Here is a 22,894-nt window from a genome sequence, read left to right as displayed (position 1 = left end):
ACTCACGAGCAAAATAAAATCACTTTTAACAAATGTATCATACAATTTTTTTTGTATAACGTTACTGTTGATAATAAAAAAAATTATAGGGTCCATGGGATTTGAACACACAATCTTTGGATTACAAGGTATATTTTACAACTACATACGTCAACTCACGTTATTTTAAGGAGGATTATTGGTTAGTCATGAAGGACTTTCTACAGTTGGACTGAATACTACTTCGTCATCGTCAGTAACTTCACAGGAATTTGATATTACCAATAGTACAAACTGCATGTGTGAACTTTTCTAAATGATTTTTTGGTAGGTGTTCTGATTGAAGTGTTTCTATCAAAGAGATTTTCAATAACAGTTGTACAAAAAATAATTTTTAAAGAATTTGATTTCTAGGTAGTTGTGGAAATATCAAGCTTATGACAGTTTGGTGACTTTTATAAGTAATTGATAAATGGTTATTGATGGTATTTCAAAAAATCGCCAAAAATGAATGCAAATAATGATTATTCAAACGAAGTTCTTATGAAATTATTTATTATACACGGACAGTGAGATCAAATCATTGCCAGAACTTGTAGAAAATTCAACTAAATGTATCCTAAATTAACATTAATGAACGAGAGGAAGTTTGTAAGATTACAAAATAATACAAAATAATCACATTATTAACAAAAAAGTATTACAATACCAGAGCAATTCCAAAAATGTATTAATATACGGGGTGTTCCATTAAAAAAAATAAAGTTGGTAGTTGAGTAGAGCCTTGAAGATGAAAGCACAACCAGCTATCGAAAGCGCTCGCATATAGGTAATAAATTGGAGTTATAAAACTTCAAATCCTTTTTGTGACATATATTAATATCAAAATACTGAAAATAAAGGAAAATTAGTTGCATCATTCATCATTATTATATGCGAGCGCTGTGCTATCATCTTCATGGCTCTACTCAAACTGATCGTTTTATCTTCTTGTTCTTTTATACGGTTAGACTGCCTTGGTGCAGGTATTTGTCCTCTCTTTTCATTCGGATGTCTCTTAAAATTTGCCTGTACTTGGTGGGTTACATCAGGTAATATCCTTTGTGTTTGTGTTTCTCTAGGTTGATTATTTCTAGAAATGTATGTTTGAAGGTGATTGACAATGTTTCGTGATGAATTTCACTAGTTCGGACTTCCATTGTCTATTATATAAAATGATTTGAAATCCCTGAAACAAGTAAAAAAGAATAATTAAAAAGAATAGTTGAAAATAACAATTATATTAAGCAACAATAAACCTGAAATGAAATGATAGTGAAATAACCTACAAGTAAAAAATATAATAATTGAATAAATAAAAATTAAAGGAATGCAAAAAGAAAATAATAAAATAAAAAAATAAAAAAGTGTAGAGATTCCAAGTCACGTTAGTTCACAGTGAACTAACGTGACTTGGAATCTCTACACTTTTTTATTTTTTTATTTTATTATTTTCTTTTTGCATTCCTTTAATTTTTATTTATTCAATTATTATATTTTTTACTTGTAGGTTATTTCACTATCATTTCATTTCAGGTTTATTGTTGCTTAATATAATTGTTAAATTGAACCCAGGTTTGTGTTTAATAAACCCTACAAAATACAAATCAAGCAGAACACAGAGTCAGATGTTACAAATGCAATACGGATTTATACAGATGGCTCAAAAACCAAAGAAGGCTCAGGATGTGGAGTGTACTCCAGATCACTAAGCCTAAGGATTAAGTGGGGAATGGGAAGAAATACCAGCGTGGTCCAAACAGAACTGGCTGGTATCTCAATCGCCACAAAAGAAATAACCAAGAAAAGAATTTCTGGCAAAAACATTACAATCTGCACTGATAGCAGACAAGCACTATTAGCCTTGAACAGACACCGTGTTACTTCAGGGCTAGCACTAGAGTGCCACGAAGATTTAGCCAAAGCCTCGATAGATAATAACATTATCCTGAGGTGGGTTAAAGGGCACAACAGGAGTAAAGGTAATCGCATTGCCGACTCTTTAGCCAAGGAAGCGGCTGGACTAAGAATTTTAGGACCAAGTGGCACCCACGGCCTGATGACTTCGACAATTGCGGAACTAGTCAAAAGTTACACCCATGCTCAATCTCTAAAGAGATGGGATGAAATCAAAGGATGTAATCTTGCCAGGATCACCTTGGGCGACCCTGGGAAGCTGGCGCCGAAGAAATATCTGGCGATGACCAGGAAAAATCTACGCCTTACAGTAGGATTTCTGACTGGCCACTGTCAGCTAAGGAAACACCTACATAATATGGGGCTAGTGGACACACCTCTATGCAGGATGTGTGAACAGGAAGATGAGACTGTCAGGCATGTCCTGTGCGAGTGCCCGGAGTTATCGTCAATAAGAGAGTGTGTGTTCGGCGAGTCTTGGCCTACACCTGCCGATATAAAGGAGATGTCTCCCAGCGACCTGTCCACCTTCCTGGAAAGGACAGGATGGACGACGACCTAGGAGGACAACTCCTCGGGAGGATGTACAATGGGTCACATGTGGCCTAAGTGCGTGGGCTTACACTCACCCTCCCTACTCTACAGATACAGAGAATATAATTGTTATTTTCAACTATTCTTTTTAATTATTCTTTTTTACTTGTTTCAGGGATTTCAAATCATTTTATATAATAGACAATGGAAGTCCGAACTAGTGAAATTAGAAATGTATATTGTTTTATGGAGTATATTGAGTGTTAGGGCTTTTGTTTTGATTAGTAGTCGGAAAAGCACTCAAAAAAATATGCAAACTGCAGATTATTTGATGAAATGATGAATTCCTCAATCATGATAAAGGAATTAAAAAGGTCATGCGTTACTCAAATAGCAAAATAAACGAGATAGTACACAAACAAGTTTTGAGAAAATATGAATATATTTTGTCCAGTTCAAGTTTTACAGGGTTAATCATTACTATTTTCATACAATCGTAGTTACATCAGGAGATTCACAAAGATCATACTTGGGACCACTGTTGTTTAACTTTTTCATCAACAATCTAATTCGTTGCTTCCACGAAAGTAAAGTTTTGCTATTTGCTGACGATTTAAAATATTTAAAAATAATTAAAAGTGAGGCTGATACATTGATTTTTCAAAATGATATTGATTTCCTATCTAACTGGTGTCTGCAAAACTGTTTGAATTTGAACACATCAAAATGCCATATGCTTCGCTTTGATCGAACACATCACCCAAATTTTCAGTTCGGGCCGTAGTATTGTGTTAAGTATTACTTGCCTGCAAGAATTAGATTAGTTTATATTGTTATATCTTGTGAATTCTTTCTTTATTGATCTATGTTACTATTTTTTTACTATTATTCTTATAATTTACTTTTTTTACTACTATATAGCACTGTAATACTTTTATTTGAATTGAGTCTGCCAGTGTATATAAATAAATAAATAATATTCATGATGCTCTGGATTCTTGATAAATTTTGATGAACACGTATTTATACACTATTAAAAATACTTTACCCACAAGAAAACAAAATACTTCTCTTGATGTGTTTTGCTAACCAAGTTAGCGTCATTAGGCGATGACTAGAACTAGATTTTAAGGCTACCTAAATTTTTTATCTACATCTGAATGAACAACACCTTTACTAAATTAATTTAATTTCTTGAATAACTCTTATTGTTATTGTTCCTAATGTTAATAGCTACCTGTTGTGATACCTAATCTTTTACCAGTTTTCTACCTGTATGGGCGTAAACAACGGGCAGTTAGGAATAGGACTGTCCCAACACAGAACGATGTGGAAATCCACTTAATATGTTTTTTCAGATGAGGAATTGTCATTTCTGACTATTTGTTCTCTATTTTCCAACAAAGATGAGGAAAACTCATTTTCTTGGAGACAAGAAAATGTTACATGACCATGTTACATCTAAATACGAAGGATGCATTTCCTATCTGGCACCGTTATTTTTGAACAGGATAATTCCTCTCCTGAATTCATCTTTATTTGAAGTGAAACATCATTTGAAATCAACTTTGTTGACCAGCATGGAGTAATGTATTGTAGTGTAGTGTTTTCCTTTACTAATCTGCAAACTGAGATGTATTTATCATATTCTTTCTTTTAATTTTGCCGCTGAAGAAAATTGAATTATATTAGGTAATTACCTTATTGCTCATAAATGTTATTTGTATTACTTAGCAGGAGGGGTGGAAGATAGCCATAGGCTAACCCTACCTTTTGTGTCTAATTTATGCACAATAAAGCTATTATTATTATTATTATTAAAGAAGATTGAGGAAATTCATTTTCTTCATCTCCTGAAGAGCGTCGAGAATAGTATTGCAGTTCTGGTGTTTGGTAAAAGTATTTGTTTTGGAAAGTTAAGTAATTGAATGGATTTGGTTTCATGAAATTTTACTTATTTAACAAATAGTGATACATTTTTCTTTAGTTTGAAGACTTTATTGCAACTGATTAAAAGATACAAAAAATACATGTTTCCATATGAATAGTAAAATGCTATCTGTATATTAAGATATACATTACACAGACTTTTAAATATTCATGACCTTAATGTTGAGTAGAGTAAAAGTAAAGTAGGATAATTTATTGGCAATTTTATATCAAATCAGGCATTTTACAGCATTAAAAACTTAGCAAATGATGTAAACACTTTCCTGTAGGACAGAGGAAATAAAAACAAATATACCCATATTAAAATGATCAGCATAACATAATTTTGACCAATTCTGTAAACATGAGATATGATTATAAATAATGAATACTAGGTTATACATAGTCCAACTACATAAATATGCAATTCGGTTGAATATAATCTGTATTTAGGTAATCATTTTTTGATAGTTGATCTAACTAAAACTTTTAAAATTCAAAGAATATTTTTGGCATACTGCTGGCATTTATCTAAAAAGATATACAATAATCATATTTGTTGTATTGTTTTGGAGTAATCTTGACATTTCATTTCTATGGTTCTTTCGCATGTGTAGCGACTCATGCAAATTTGTCGACCAGTATGACTTGATTACCGTTAGATACCAATAATATCATTGTTCATGTAGGGTTACAGTGTTGCACATTCTATAAAGTAATGATGTAATTTGAAAGGTAGATGTGAATCAAAAGAGTTAGTGGATGAAGGAGTCATGAAAATTTACTTGGTTTTGAAAAAAATGAGTTTCATCTGTATTCAAATCCTTATTCCTCGATGATGATTAAATGTAAATAAATTAATAGTAAAAAATATTGAGTACAAGCTTTTATTTACCAGTTCTAAAAAGAAAAAATTTAACTTTTCATTACATCAAATTCATCCACTTATTTCATTTCACAATTTATGTGATATACTTATTTTATAAAAAATCATAATTTTTATTCTTGGAATTACTTGTCAAGATCAAGTTACATTCTACATTTCTACCCAGGTAAAACTTGAACTTGTTTTTTACTATCAATTGATTTTTAATTACTGTCTAGCCTGTTCACCAAACAATACCCAACCTTTGATATGGCGACCATATTGTTTTCTATTTTGATTTTTCCCATTGAACCCAGTCATTTGATGTCCATATCACGGGAATACATAAAAAATCGCCTGCAGTATTGGAGTGACGTCATGTTATTTTCGTATTGATTTTAGAAAACCCTTTCATTTGCTACCAATATCATGTGATGCATAAAAAAACTAGTACGCCATTTTTTTTTCATCTTCATTTCAGTAAACCCTGTTTTTGATACCCCTATCATGGGAGTGTATAAGAAAACTAGTCCGAAAACCAGTTTTTTTTATGTCTAATTCTCTGATGAGGCAACATTACAAAAAAAAACGGAACTTTTAATTGGCATAATATGCATCATTATTCATCGGAACATCCCCATTTTGTTCATTGTATGAATCATCACCAGCTTTGGTTACTAAATGTGTGGGGCAATTATCAGGAAACGATCCATGGGAACAAGACTAAAAGAGCATAAAAGGAACTGCAGACTAGGCCAAGCGGACAAATCACACTTAATGAAGGAGACCACATAATCTTGTTTGAAAACACAGAACTAATTGCCCCCAACCAGGGATACTATAACCGACTGGTACGGGAGGCAATAGAGATCCACAAACACACGGAGAATTTCAACAGAAAAGAAGAAGCGGTGAACCTCAATCGAATATGGAACCCCATTTTAAGGAATTCGAGAATAACGAACAGAATGACAACAGGCAGCAAGAATGGTAATGTTCCAGGTTCAACTGCAGGTACAGATACAAATAAAACTGATTACCTGACAAGGCATAAATACGCTTTACGAAGCCTAAAAGTTAGTTATCTGACAGCAAGCCATGATGGTTAAACCTCTGAAGAAGCTAGCCACTCGCGCCAGCGAAACGTTAGGAAGAAATTCCAATAATCCACGGCTTTCAAACTTGAAAAATATTGACACTGAAAACCTCAGCCGTGAAAGTCTAAACCATTTTGTCATCAGGAAATGAGTTATCGGTCCATATTTTTTATGGGCATGTCACTGGAAGAAAATACATCAGATTTATTTTCAAAAACTACACCTGACGATTTGATCTCCACAAACTTTATTGTTTATTATTGAAAAAATATATCACAACATGTTTCGCTAAAACACTAGCTTTTTCAAGTGATTTATTTATTACTAGAAAAAGCTAATATTTTAGCGAAACGTGATATATTTTTTCAAATAAAGTTTGTGGAGATCAAATCGTCAGGTGTAGTTTTTGAAATTACTATGGATCTTCATCCAGTAACGGCCGAATCAATCAGAAAAAAAAAATCAAATTTATTGGGCATAAGCTTTCAAATTTATTGGATGAAGTTCAACTTGAAACAAGTCTCAGTATGTGGCTATAACAAGAAGGTGCACCATTATATTTCAAAAACGAGGTAATAGAATATCTCAATGATCATATTAATAAAAAATGAATATGAACGGTGGGTCACTGACGTGGCCACCAGGATCACCTGAAATAACTGAAATGGATTTTCCATGGGGTTATGTCAAATGGATTGTCTACCAAAATACTCCCACATCTATAGAAAATATGAAAGCAAGAATTGCCACAGCTTTCAGTGAAATTCCAGGAGTAATGCTGGAACATGCAGAATAAGAATATTTTTGTGTGTGTGGTCTTCAACTCAGATTAAACTCACTTATAACTATTATGAAATATCAAACATTTCATTATGATCACATTTCATCTTTATTTGAAAAGACAATCATTCCAACAATTCTCAGATACTAATTTATTGCAGAAAAATTTCGAGGGCCAAATTATCGAAAAAATTGAGCATGGGCCTCTAACGAAAATTGAGTTGCTGCTTGGTATGGAAAGAAGTGAATTCTGAAAAAATTTTTCAATTACTATTTGAGTAGGTACACACAGAAACAAAGTTTTTCGATTTTTTTCATTGTTTGTTTTAATATGAAGCAGGACTAATAAAAATAATAATTGAATGTTTGAGAGTATAACTCAACTAATCGTGTTGTAGCACTACTTCAAACTGAGGAATTGATATGTTTTAGAAATAATTTTTATAAATTCAGTCATGGCCAATTATCAGACTCACTAGGTGAAAGTGATTATATAGGTGAATTACTATATTGTTTTGTATCACTCGTATTCTTGTTACAAGATCAAACGAAGGGTTTCAATAAACAATTATTGTGTACCAACTTGACTCAGCGAGTAAAGGAATTACTTTTTAAGGATAACTGATACTGAAAAATAATTGATATCTAGGTACAGTGAGCTTAACTCACCTTCCAATATATTACCAGATCCATATCCAATTGAAAATTAAGTATGGGGTGGATGAAGCAATATTTTGTTTCCTGGTTTTCATTGAATACAATTGATTACGCTTTGGGTATACATATACTGATAAAAATGTAAGGGAACTTTGAAGTTCATCCAAAATAAAAAATATATTACAGAACATTTAATCAATACTGCATGAAAATGGAAGACACTTGGCCAGTTTTTTCAGGTAGCCTATATATCGTTTACAAAACTCTAGAAACTAGGACTGGACATAGTTGTCCCAACTATTTCTATAGAAATTCAACCCAATTGGTGTACATATGTGCGGGTAGTGATTCAAAGGTTGTTATCGTCATGTCTTCGTTTATCAGTTTGGGTGTGTTGTGAACAAACTTTATTTTTGGAGACTTCGCCATATAAAACTATACGTCAGTGGCAGAGTAAGTTCAAACTGTAATTCGAACAATCAGACAGGACTATCCACTAATTTCAATTAAAATGTTAAACCCAATTTATTACAAAGTGAAATTGTTCTGAAACAACTTATATTACCTGTCAAGCAAATTCTCAAAATAGGGTAAAAACCCATTTTTTATGATATTAACATCATATTGGCTAATCGTGAGGCAGGAATTATGTTAAATTCTTTGGAAAATTGTACCATTTCTTTGTTTTCATGTAATGATTTATAAACCTAAATTGCTCTGTCATTATTATTTGTATTATTGCTTGAATACTTCAGAAATTATACTTACCTTGAGTACCAAATGTAACTTTATGCACGACCTGGCGTAAATGTATTTAGTAACTATAGCAGTTTTTCAACTAGATCTAGCATTCATAAACATGACACAAGAATTAAAAAAACCAGTTGAACATATTCTTTTCTAGGATTCAAATATTCAAAGACTCTCCTAACTCACTAGGTCCTTTATTATATAATGAATTACCAGACTATGTAAGTCTGGTAATTCATTATATATATATATATATATATATATATATATATATATATATATAGTACATCCGTTGTGTACTATTCGATAGTCGACGTTTCGCCATCATCTCAGGTGGCATTATCAAGACGAGTTACTGCTTCGCTTCGAGAGGTGTTACACCTCTCGACACCATCCTGGCAAGCCATGATGACCCCTCAGTTTCCGACATCAGTCCACTCGACCTGAGGAAAGCGAAAGTCAGGCGCTTTGATATGCCAAGGTCTTCAATGTTAATGAAGAAGACCCCATGCATTGGATTATCCTTGTGTTTCTGCAGAAGTGAGGTGATCTCTGCGGCTTTTATATGAGCTTTTTGTTGAACGGATGCCAACTCGGTGACAGAGTTGTGGTCACCTCGTTGAGTGTCGATAACTAAACCGAGTTCATTAGCTGCTCAGACAGCTGCCCTAAAGAGAAATACTCCCAATTCCTGCTCTCTCATGGTCACGGACCATGCAGAGAAGGGGATCTGAACTCCTGACGACTTTACAGGCTATATCCAGTCCCATTCTGTCATGTAGACACTCCAAACTCAAAAGTACACGGCCTCCCTGTTATCGGGGAAAGTACAACCTTGGAACGGACGATTTGGGATGCAAACTTCTATAGAGATGCATCCTTTTTCGGGTCTTTACGTCGAGTTGATACAGCTCCTCCCGAGTCCACTTCACTACTCTAAACGAGTAGAGTAAGATTGGAACGGCAAGCATATTTGTTGCAGCAACTTTGTTCTTCCCCGACAGTTCCGATGACCAGATCTGTCGAAGTTTGTGCTGATACTTGCCGTGGAGAGAGTTCTTCACTGCTGTTACCTCTTGTGAGTGGCGTTGTTCCACTCCGAGGTAAGTATAGGTCTCTCCGGCATCCAGATGGTGTAGGATGATGCTTCTATCTACGAGCTGCACATCCTCTCCGTAGTCCCCGCATCGTCCTCTTTTGAGATGGACCATTGCAAATTTGTCTATCCTGAATTTCATACCGATAGCATGCGTATACTCTTCCACCACCCTCAAGGACTGATGGAGATCCTTCTCTCCAGAGGCATAAAGTTTAAGATCATCCAAATAAAACAAATGGGTGATCTTGTGCCTCCGGTTTCCGGGGGTGCCATAGTTATACCCTCGAGTATTTCTGAGCGCAACGGATAATGGCAATAGTGAGATGCAGAAGAGAAGAGGGACTGAGGGAATCACCCTGAAATACACCCCTTCTGAAAGTGACCCACCCTGTTTCGACTCTGTCTTGAACCAGATATTATGGTGAAGCGAGTTCGCCGGAGTGGTATCAGTTGTTCAATGCATCTCACTATTTTGTCGGGTACCGCAAGGCATCTGAGCAAATGCAAGATGAGCTCATGCGATATTGTATCAAATGCCTTACGGTACTCGATTCACATCTATCGATGAGCAGGTTCTCTTTACATCCAGCGACTCCTCTCTTCGACCCTCTCTGCTCATATATCCGTTCGAACACTCGGACAACTGCGGTGAGTATTCGTGTGTATAAAATGCTTGTAAACAACTTATAACTCGAATTCAAGCATGTTATAGGTCTGTAATTCTTAGGAATCGACAAATCTCCGCTTTTGGGGATAAGAACGGTCCGCTCCTCGACAAACCAATCCGGAACCGGCTGATCTCCGTCCAGCCTTGAGTTGAATACTCTGGCCAGATGGCGGTGGATGCTTGGTAGTTTTTTCCAACAATAAGTGTTCAGCCCATCTGGGCCTGGAGCAGCAAAGTTCTTGAAACCCACAATGGCTCTTCGAACGTCATCCGGGGTTATCGGGTTGCGCAGTTCATTGAGCTCAGGCTGTCAAAGCTCTCTGTTGAAAGCGGTCGGCTGATTATCCACAACACGTGTAGGCTCTTGGAATAAGCGAGAAGGTTTCTCGCGTAACCTAAGGTTTTCCGCGATATTTCTTTCTCGCCTCACTAGTGACTTCTTAGCAGCCACTAGCATTCGTATCCTATCAAGGCAGTACTGTTTGGTGGTCAGCAGCAAGCCTTGACTTAAAGTGTGATGGATACGTCGTAATCATTTGACATTTTCTTAGGACTGGGAATGAATTCATATATTTATCAGGTTATAATTGCTTTAATCGCACAGTTATATTAATAGGTGAAATAAAGAGATTTAAATTCAATGGATGAACTTTGGCTTAATATTATTTTTTTAATTGCTTATTTTTTTATAAATTATGTACAGTCTCTGGATATTGGGTTATGTTTATATTTTTTTTATATTTTTTGTTTGTATATCTGACTAGTTCGATAAGTTTTATAAATGTAGGTTTACATACATCTCGTGAAACTTTAGTGATGAATAAATACTTATCTATCTATCCCTTATTGAGTATTATATGCAACAGACTTGAGTTCATTGAAAGACATCAAGAAACAAACACCAACAAAACTTATTAATATCACCAGAATTCTTAGCATTCTCGGATTTATCTAGTTCATGATTGTATACATAAGATCTTATGCGTGGTAGAATTATGATCCATTACCGTCACAATCTGAAACCTATAATTTTTTCAGGAATCCTGAGAGCTCAGCCTTCAACATCTTCAACTAATTCTTCTACTCCGACAACTTCTACCGTTCAACAACAGCCTTCAACATATTCAGAATCAGTAAAGAAACCAGATCTACACAGAGGAACAAGTGCTCACTTGAAAGTTTCGGGTGGAGATAATTATACTGAAGAAGAGAAAAGGGTACTCTTACATACCTCCAAAATCAACAACATAGACTATGTACCTTTCATGAGTATTGATTTGTCAGAGAGGTTTCAGTACTCCATACCATTTTCCGATAAAAATGGAAATATCAAATTATCTCCCAAACAAAAGAAAGACTTCAAGCAGTTCATACGTCCCGAAGATATAAGCAGAGACCCTTGCATAGTGCATGGTCCTGCCCCAAATTATTTAACTATAAAACAAACTGTGATATCGGATTGTTCTTTTGTGGCGAGTTTAGCTGTTAGTGCTTCTTATGAGAAACGTTTCGGTAAAAAGTTGGTAACTTCTATCATTTATCCACAATCAAAAGATCAAAGGCCCTTATACAATCCTTTCGGCAAATATATGATAAAGCTGCATATCAATGGTATACCAAGAAAGATTATAATAGATGACACTTTGCCAGTTGACGAAAAAGGAAGATTGTTGTGTTCGTATTCCAGTAACAAGAATGAATTCTGGATTTCTTTGTTAGAAAAGGCATACATGAAAGTCATGGGCGGATATGATTTTCCAGGAAGTAATAGTGTGAGTGTTCTATAATCAATCAAATATGATGTAATTTGAAAAACTACACCTCACGATTTGATCTCCACAAACTTTATTTGAAAAATCTATCACATGTTTTCGTGAAGATCAAATCATGAGGTGTAGTTTTTGAAATTACTATGGATCTTCATTAAGTAACTGCCGAATCAATCAGAAAAAAAGAAAGATGTATCTTCGAAAATGTTCATATCTTCTTGATAAAGTCTTATAAATGCTATTAGTTGATAACTAATAGCATTTATTTTTTAGATCAAAAAGAAAAAGTTGTGCATTAGGAATGTAGATTGGGAATTAAAATATAAATAACATGTAGTGATATGCTGAATCAAATAATACAGAGTTGATTTTTTGATTGCTTCTTTCCTTTCCTTAGAAGGTTCCCACATTTTTTTATATGAAGATGGAGAAGTAGAAAGTCGAAACCTTTCTTTCCCAAAAAAATGAAGGCATTCGATTCTTCCAAGTTCTTGAGTACCTGCGAGTAAGGATTAAATTCCTCGGCAGCCATACAATAGCACGATTTTTTTTATTTAATTGGGAGTGCATTCAAATTTTAGGGGATGTTTCTAAGGGAAGGAATACGGGTTTTCATTCTTTTCATGGAAGTCGCCTGACCTGTTCATTTCTTCCATTTTACCTCTTTCATTTAATATATTGTGTAGGAACTCTGTGAATGATATCTGATTCGATTCCATAATGAATGCGTGGAGTACAAACTAATTTAGCAAAAGAAGTTTTTTTTTATAATTCAGCATTCATATAAAAGTATTTGTTTCAAAAGTATTTTTCTTTCGTGTAATTCAATGTTTATATGAAAGTAGCTGTTTCGAGAAGGCTTTTCTTCCAGTTTGTTAGAAAATTACTTCTATGCATGATTTACATGTTTTAAAACTAATTGCTTTCTTTCTTTGCCAAAACCTTTCTTTCCCAAAAAATTAATAACCTCTCCTAGAAATATACCCCTTTCAGTTTAAAAAAGATTCCTTTAGCTGGAATTTGATAACTAAACGAAAGTCGTAATTTCATGAATGAATTGTGTGTTTTTTCTTTAAATATTATCTATATTTTGTACTGAAGAGCCAACAAGGCAAGCGGATGTCTACCAGTGAGGATGACAGTGTTCCATGTGACTGAAATTTTATCTCTTTCACTTAAATATTGTGTAGGAATCCTGTGAATGATATCTGATTCAATTCCATAATGAATGTGTGGAATGCAATCTAAATAGAGAAAAACGTTTTTTGTATAATTCAGGGTTCATATAAAAGTATTTTTCTTTCATATAATTCAAGGTTTATATGAAAGTAGCTGTTTCGAGAATTTTTTTACATATTGTTTCGGAAAGATACTTCTTTGCATGATCTACATATCTTTGTATAGTATTACTTCTTTGAAATTGATTGCTTCCTTCCTTTCCTTGGAAGATTCCCACATTTTTTGTTTCAAGATGGAGAAGTAGAAAAACAATACTTTTTTTCCCAAAAAATTATTTATTATGTAACGTTGAATTAATGATAATTTTTCCACAAATGGAGTCTTACTTCAGACGATTTCCTGATGGTTTGACGTCGTGAAAAAATATCAAATTCATCATGAATAATTAACATTTTCATTTATTGATAATTTTTCAAAGACTAAATAACAAAACTATAATAAATGTTTTTTTTCCTGAGTAATTCCAAATGTGATCAACATGTTCACAATATATCCAAGGAATCTAGTAAACTACTTAGCAAACTTTCAACATCCCAGTTCATTAATACAGGTGTCATAAAATATTAATTTTTTCCTCTTGTTCGAAGTAGGCTGGAATATGCATCAGTTGTGAGGCATTCTATACAAAAACTATTAATTAAACATGTAACAAATCATGAAATTTCCTTGTTCGTTGATTAGTCAGGCAACCAGTAATTCATCAATTTAGAAGAAAAGTTTAGCGGTGTATCACAGTGTGGTTGAATGATACAAAAACTTGGGTTAGTTTTTGGAGCCGACATTCAATCATTTCGTTGGCGGCCTTACCATGGTGTAAATCAGGTGTATATTGGTCAAACTGGCAGGACATTTAGGAATCGAATCCAGGAACATCATAAGAGCTATGTAAATAAGAAAACAAATTCAACATATTCAAATAATCTTCTAGAAGAAAATCACATCTTTAATGAAGAGTTCGAAATTTTGCACATTGAAAATAAAGGTTTGAAACTGAATCATTTGGAAGCAATGGAAATCAATAAACTTAAAAATTCAAACATTCTAATGAATGACCAACTAGATTTGAATAGATCACCATTATTGAACTTGTTTTCTTAAAAACCGAGAAAGAATTATTATTGATGTAGATGTGAGGCAATATGCTTTAGGTAATCACAATTGAGCAGGTACAAGATGTAGAGGTTCAGGTAATTTCTTACAGGTAGTCTCAGTTATGGTTACCTGTAATATATAAAATTATGAATGTAAGGATAATTTGATGTATTAATAACTTGAAAAAGCTAATGTTTAGCGAAACATGTTGTGATATATTTTTCAATAAAGTTTGAGGAGATCAAATTGTTTAGGTGTAGTTTGTGAAATTGGTTATTTCCACCAGTTTTTTTCTCAATAAACAAATGAATAAATGATTGTTTATGAAATGTAGCACAAACCCTTAAAGCATCAACAGCAATTTTTCTATCCAGATTTTTGAAGGTTTTATCCAGTGACGGCCTCAGAGGAATGTAGACTACATTTTTTTGTAATTTATCAGTAAAAAATTGAATCACCTGATAAACATATATTCATTATTTTTTCAGTTTTTATTTTAAGGCGTACATAATATTTTTCCAAAAATCTTGTCTATATTCCTGTACAGACGGTTAAAAACTTAAATCTTTTAGATCAAAAAATGGCTGTTGATTCTTAGAGGGCGTGTGCTCCACAAATATGTTATACTTCAACACCCTATAGCTCAAAAGTTGAGAGGTTTAGAACATAAGTTCATTCGAACTTTTTTTAATCACCTTAGGGTTCACACCCTCAAAAACCAGTATCCTACTCTGAAACACCCTCCCTTTTATGAAGCTTACAGAGATTATTAAAATTTACTGTGACTTGCTTTTGCTTTCATATATCTACCTTGATAGCAATCAAATAAAACATTGAAACGATATATCAAGCAGAGTGAAAATTTTAAAAATGATAGTCAAAAATAAAATTGATGAAAATTAATTTTTTTGCAGAATATTGATTTACATGCGTTAACTGGATGGATACCCGAAAGATTTGCCATAAAAAGCAAAAATCCAGAATTCAATAAGTATACCTTTTTTGATACTTTAGAAGCTCGTTTAGAACAAGGTGAAGTACTAGCAACTGTGGCAACAGGAGAACTAGTTGAATATGATGTTGAAAGAAGCGGCTTGGTACCAACTCATGCATATGCTGTTATAGACGCTAAAAAACTCAAAGGAGTGAGTAAAATTGTCTTCAAATATTGATAGATTTTAATTTAGTTTTTGATTAACAAATTTAAAGTTCAATGAACACCTACAATGTATTACTATGAAGGCATATACAATTCTCGGATCTGTTATGCGGAAATCGAAAAATTTTCAAAATAAATACAGTTATATAATACATTTGTATTACTTTTATTGAACGTGCATATTATTATCTAAAAGTTATACAGCTTCTTTGCTGATATTGCAAAATAATATAAGGTTCTCTGGATGAAAACAAGAAAAAAGTTTCTATACAGAATGAAAAAGCTTTAATAAGTACCTTATTTTGTTTATTTAAAGTAGGCTTCCGCATGTTTAATCGAACTATCAAGTACGCCCATGTTTTAAATTTATCATTTCAACATCATCAACCTGATAAACGTGAACACCAGATGTCAACTTTTGAATTAATGATGTACTGACAAATATTTCGAAAACTTTATTCAGATATTCAAAAATCTTATATTCTTAAACGTATATGAACAGTACAATTCAAATAATAATTCTAATCAGAGAAAATGTTCTAAATTAATACTGCTAACATTCACACATACGGTACCGCATTACCTTCATATAATACGTAAGTGAAAACCACCCAACTGTTTATTCACCCCTTTGACGCTTTGTTCTGTAGGAAAGTAAACACAACTCATTCGTCTGTACTCTCCAATCTATTTCATGAACTTATCATAATCTTTTTTATAAACATATTTCGAAGCGTACAGTATTCTTGGATAACTGGTCTTTGAAACACTTGCTCTTGCTCTGATTGCGCCGTATTGCGCCAAATGAAATTAATTTTTGTGAATAAACATTTTTAGATTTATAATTTTCCATTAATTTACGAAGAATTGAAAACTTTCAAAGAAAGGTGAAAAATTTCAGTTTAAACTCTTTTGGAATGTTTATTGCTTTCAGATATAAACTCAAAGAAAAATCTCATCTGAACAGTTTTATATATAAGTCACTTTTTATTCCTACTTGTACACTAAACATCTGTAATGGAAATGGACCTTTGAGAATATCCCAAAAAGTTTCAATGGCAGTGGGTGTTAAGTGAGATGTCATTTAAAAGCCCTTGAAATCCTCTTCGAATTTCAAAATTCCGCAGTTTTGTAAAAAATTACATTTTTAAATTCGAGTTTCTTTGACTGTTTACTTATTAATGTACGAACTGATGACCACCAAAGGCCATACAATAATGAATGTTTTCCCACATTCCAAAGAATATCTGAAGTGATTCGCCACCACACGACATTCCATCAAAATGCTTTTTATGTTCTATAGACTGTTAATACTTCTTCTTCTCCTAACTCAGTGCCATGAAAAATGTTGCTCGTTCGGTAACCGGGCGGTTCGACGTGGGTGCTTTGTTCACTCAGTCAATCGGCCGATATGTGAGTCGATGGTTCAAGCCCCAGGCTGAACGCTCGATTTTCACTTGCTATCGTCCAACTCCAACGTCCAACAATGATTCAGATACAATGTCAGTGACGAAAGAAACACCGCCTGCTCGATCGGGCGATGACTCGAATGCAGATTTAATGTTTTTTAAGATACACACTGCAGGAAAATTTCAAGACAACTCTGACAATGATGAACGTCTGAAAGTTGTGGTTTGCATTGGAGTTGATCTTCTGTAAATTATATTCATTTGGGAAAACGTTGGCGAAAAGCTTATTCCATGCCGAAACTGTTATCCAAATGAAAGATTTCATAAAAATGTAGTTCGAGGTGTATTGAGTTAAGCCTCGAAGTGTTTGCTATTGGTAGCACTTCGGACATACTGAGACAGTCAAACATTTGCCTTCAAAATATGTATAGAAGAGAGACAACTTTTTTTTTCAGTTTTTGGAAGTTTCCAATTCTTTATCATAAATGGAGTTGCAATATTTTTCCATTTACTTTTAATTTTTATGTTTGTAGGTAGGAGTAACGAGAGATTTCATACATTTGTTGAGAAAATATTCAATGTCATAATTTTTAAATTTGCCCATTCCAATCTATACATGAAAGTTTGCCTAAGCTTTTGACTTTTTTAAAATGATGTTTCTTTTCAAAAATGATTTTATTGAGCTGTCACTTCCAAAAGTATTCATCAGATGTAAATACAAACTTTAAATTTTCAGATGCCAGTGATAGTGAAATATCTATTCAAGTTCTTCATTTAATCACAAACTAGTTCTTGCCAACATAAATGAATTATTTCTGCCATCACAGAAACATTTATCGAAACTGCTTATTACCGAGATAAGGTATACCTACTACCAAGATAAGGATAAAATCAGAAACCATAAGGGATACAAATTCTGTGAAATTCGAAAAAAGTTTATTACTTTGGAGATATCAAGAAGATATTAAAAAATAAAGAACATTTTTTTGAAATGTCAAAAGTGGTTTACAAATTTTCAATTCGACGTTTTGTCTCTGAGAAACCATTACCAATTTCATTTCTTGAATGGACCATAAAAAGAATCAACCAATGTAAGCGAGTCTTTTTGGCGAAAACTTCACTGATGTATCACCATAATCGTTTAATTAGTAAATTTCAAAACGTCATTTGATAAGCTAAAATAGACAACTTTCTCTTAATTTTACAGATTTTGTATCTCTTACAGTTTCCGTTTTTCCCATGCTAGCCCTCCTTATCTTGGACACATTATATGCTAACAAAAGGTGACACTGGTACCTATGGCATATAATAAATCCAAAAGAAACACTTTTCCCAATCACCAGAACTGCAGTACTCACCCAGACGCGCGTTTCACCAAGTTGGCGTTTTCAGGAGTTGAAAAAAGTGCTTGTTGTGGATACATTGTATATTACATTATAAGTGTTCATTTGTTTATTTTTGCAATTGTTATATGCCACCCTTAGTCAAACTTGTGAAATGATATATATTGATGAACTATTAACTGTTTAGGTACGCTTACTGAAATTGAAGAATCCATGGTCCCATATGAGGTGGAGAGGCAACTTTTCAGAACTAGATGCGAAAAATTGGACTCCTGAATTACAGAGTATTTTGAACTATGATCCCAACAGTGCAGCCCACTTTGATAATGGTGTATTTTGGATAGATTATGAATCAGTTTGCAAATTTTTTGAGGTTTTTTATATGAATTGGAACCCTGAGCTGTTTAATTTCACTTATTGCTTACATCAGTAAGTCAAAAAATAAACAAATTTTAATTTACAGCAATTAATTTCGCGATATTTCAGGTCATGGAATGCTGGCACTGGTCCTGCTAAAGATCTTTATTCGGTAGGTTCCAACCCACAGTATTCATTATTTGTTAGTGGAAATGCACCTGGGGCAGTTTGGTTACTTTTGACCAGGCATATTGTTGATATTGAAGATTTCAGAGAAAATAAGGAATATATAACATTATTTGTATATAAGAATGGAAAGAAAGTTTACTATCCCTGTAAGTTATGATGAATACATACAAATAAGCAAATTAAGAAAATTTCTTCTAGATGATCCCCCTCCTTATATTGATGGGGTGAAAATTAATAGTCCCCATTACCTGTGTAAAATAATTCTTGGCCCAAAATCTGAAAGATCATATACCATCGTTGTTTCACAGTACGAAAAGACCACTACAATTTATTATACACTGAGAGCATATTCAACATGTCCATTTGATTTAAGAAAAATTGAGGATCCTTACAAATTTGAAATGAAGGTATGGTTTATTTCGTCACATTTTTATGAACTGGTTTTCTTGTCTGCCTGTTTGTTTGGTACAAATTTTGCAAAATACTTCAAATTAAATTAATTTCGCAATTAGTTAAGACCTAATTTTTTAAACATGAAACTGAATTACAATGCAATATTCACTTGCGAAATATAATGAAATAATTTAATAGTCAGTAGTTCATAAGTAACTTTTTTTTTGTTTCCAACCAGAATCGTTAGAATAACCCGACTTATGTTATACCCTATACTTCAATATTTGATTTCAGCTTGGGAAATTACTACAAAAAATATATCGAAAGCCACACATATCTTTTTTTAAGAGTTCTTCAAAGTCTTCTGTTTCAATTTCAAATTTTCTGGCTTTTGCATACTGTTTATATTATTGAAATTTTTTATGTAACTTCCATTTTTACATTATCGTTAAATGAAGCAATAACATCAAATTTTTCAATCAAGTACCACAGGTGGTTTATAATTTTTTAATTTGTAGCTTCTGATATTAATCGAATAACTGCTTTGTACCTAACCGCATAGAGAACTATGTGGTTATATACATTGTCGGTTACTTTTCAGACTTTTAGGCAATAAAACGGCCGATTTCATAAAGAAACATAAAGGTTACTTCAACTTTAAAGGATACTTTAATAAATATTTTTGATTTCATAACCAAGTTAAAGTATTCTCTAAGCCAAAAACGTCCTTCAAGCTTAAAGTGTCGATTTCTCTACTTTAACTCGTTAAAGTGTCATTTAACTACAACGTAACCTCAATTTTTATAATTTTGATTTATTGTGCTACTCGCTACGTTTGCTAATTTTGTGTTCGTTTAGCCCAGAGTTTCCCAAACTTTTTTGTATCGTAGACCCCTTGCCATGTTTTTCCGTGTTGGGTAGACCCCCTACTTACCTGATATTGATTTCCTGTAAATTTCTAACTGTAGTGAAGTTTAGTGTTAAAAACTTAAAGTAAAAACACATATTAATTCATACATTTATTAATTGAATTTAAATTAAAACTACTCAAAATAAAATGTTGTATCTGTAATGTAAAATATACGTAACATTTAATAAACATAAAATAAACTTTAAATAAAATAACATAAGCAATAAGTCAATATTTTTAGTGAGAAGGATGAACCTAATAATAATAATAAATTATCAATATTTGGCGTTAATTTTGTAAGGGTTAATCTTAAATCTCCTCGGCTAATGATGTCCAGTCTGTTTCTTTTTTTCGTTAGAAGATTGGTAACAGCGCTGAACCCCCTTTCCACTAGGTATGAAGATGGAAAGGAAATTAAAAATTTCCTCGCTATATTCCATAATACGTTTGCAGCCAGAATTGCTGATATCCGTTTTTAAACTGAACGTTAAGTTCTTCGTTTGTACTTAGTTCAGTCAGTTCCTTTTGTATTATGACATTCGTTTCTTCTATGTCACCATATGGATTAATTATCCACGGTGGTATTACCATAGTCAAAATATCCTCAAACCTAATTCCAAAATCTGAATAGAGGGCATTTAAATGTTGAACGTAAGTTGAAACGTCGTCTTCCTGGCAGCTTGTCTGTGACAAATTGGGGAACTGAGAAAATTCGTCTCGTCCAATATTTTGCTTCATTAGTTCAACTCTGGCAAGAAACGCTGATAAGATGGACTTTGTTTTAATCAAATTTAAACTGTCGCCTTGTAACTGCAAATTAACCATATTAAATTTTGTAAACAAATCTGTTGAATAGGCGATGTCTGTTTTCCTCTTCATTAAATTTTCTTTTAAAATTGTATCTTTAGTATCTAGAAATTCTAAAATAGTCTCTATAAGTGCAAAAAATCTTGTCAAACATAAGCCTTTCGACAGCCAGCGTACTTCAGTGTGAAGGAGTAATTGATGAAAGTGTTCCTCATTTTCTTCACACAACTGCGCAAATAACCGCGTATTCAACGCGTTGCTTCGGATTCGGTTTACTGCATCAATGACTAAATGAAGTGATTCATGCAATCAAACACTCAAATTTTTAGCAACTAAATGTTGTCGATGGATGACACAATGTATTGCTAACACCCCTGACACATTTTGTTTTAAATAGCTTATAAATCCACGATAACGTCCAACCATGGCAGGTGCTCCATCTGTAGCTACTGATATTATATTTGATAAAGGAATTACTTTTTCAATGAAGTAATCCTTCAAAACATGAAATATTGATTCACCTTTAGTGTCGGTTATCAAAGTTCTTGCGAAGAGCAGTTCTTCGTAGATTTCTTGATTCATAATAAAACGAACATAATAATGCTGCATTATCAGGTAAAGTTGACTAGTCCAGTTGTATAGAGAAATGGGTCGTTTGCAAATAATTACATAAGAAGCTTTCAATATCAGAACTCATTTCATCAATACGTCTTTCAACAGTATTGCTGCTTAAGGGAATTCTTTTAATGATATCAGATGCAGGTTTGTGTAAAACAATTTTTAAAACCTCTTCAACGGCTGGCAAAATTAACTTCTCTCCGATAGTATGCGGTTTTCCGGATTTTGCTATAAGTAACGAGATATTGTAAGACGCCCGCAAACCATCATCATTTCTTTGTGACGTCGAAGCGAACATTCTGTCCAGTGTAGGTCTCTTCTGAAATTTATCTTTGAGTGTTTGAAAGTATTTCAAATCTTTCTCTGTTTTATCAGGGTGGCATCTTCTCAGATGATCTTGCAGTTTAGATGGTTTCATAGCGTCATTGCCCAAAACTTTGTTGCATAAAAGGCACAAAGGCGATTGTTTGTCCGGCAATGATGGAATGAAGCCAAATTTCGAATAATCAACACTGTACTGTCTACATTTCTTTTTAGATTCGGACATGGCATCAGTCATCTGTGGGCAAAATTAAATTATTTAAATAAGACAGAAAATCCAGCAGCTGTATATTAAAAATATTTTTTGATTTTTCCGAAAACATTCCATAATTCGAACATCTTCTTGCAACAATTTTCTCGAATTACGGAGATTGCACTGTAATTATAATACCGATTGCTAAAACTTTCAAAAAGAAACTATTGAGGAGTAGTCGTGTAATTTTGCATGATTGAATATTAAACTACTAATAACTAAAGTCATGATTGGCGTAATTTATCTATCTTTGCTAACTACGAGTACAAAACTAAAATTTAATAAAAAATAATGTACTTACTTTTCTCCAGCACTCTCAAACAAAATAACACTGACTCACTATAATTTGTGTGATATACTATCTGTTTATATTTTTTTAAATATTTTCTTAGCACTTTCCTTTTCAAGATTCAGGAAACGAATAAACGTATTTGTCCCACATTCGTATTTATAGAGTGACGAATTGAACGAGTCAGTGCAAGGTAGCGAAGCTCTGAGACTGCGACTCTCAGGTTTATACAAGTTCAAAATGTATTGCGACCACAAAGCGAATACCAACATCCTACAACTTACACAATTTTATAAACATATATAATAAATTTTTTACTTCATAGGTACTTTTATAAATAATGTATATGTTTTGATATTATAAGATAGTATTGATGTAAGTAAATAGGTACTATACGTGTTGAGATCCACTATCGTAGACCCCCATTTTCATT

The 22,894-nt window shown here is 33.2% G+C and overlaps 1 protein-coding gene across 2 annotated transcripts in view; it reads left to right on the top strand.

Annotated features, from left to right (window-relative positions):
* The window catches only part of LOC111503564 (calpain-7), a 45,247-nt gene that overhangs the window by 3,093 nt on the left and 19,260 nt on the right, over nt 1-22,894 (top strand). Inside the window, exons 2-6 of one of the 2 annotated variants that reach the window (XM_074180066.1) lie at nt 11,352-12,085; nt 15,328-15,558; nt 18,512-18,753; nt 18,811-19,016; nt 19,069-19,277. In XM_074180066.1, the coding sequence (XP_074036167.1) occupies nt 11,352-12,085; nt 15,328-15,558; nt 18,512-18,753; nt 18,811-19,016; nt 19,069-19,277 (1,622 nt within the window). The remainder of the gene's footprint in view (nt 1-11,351; nt 12,086-15,327; nt 15,559-18,511; nt 18,754-18,810; nt 19,017-19,068; nt 19,278-22,894) is intronic. The other variant, XM_074180067.1, reaches the window with a different exon arrangement.

This window comes from Leptinotarsa decemlineata, unplaced genomic scaffold (genome assembly GCF_025532065.1).
Source record: "Leptinotarsa decemlineata unplaced genomic scaffold, Ldec_3_MD MMD2_tig00026282_RagTag_RagTag, whole genome shotgun sequence".
NCBI classification, from domain to species: Eukaryota; Metazoa; Arthropoda; class Insecta; order Coleoptera; family Chrysomelidae; genus Leptinotarsa; species Leptinotarsa decemlineata.
This window is presented reverse-complemented; position numbering and strand designations above follow the sequence as displayed.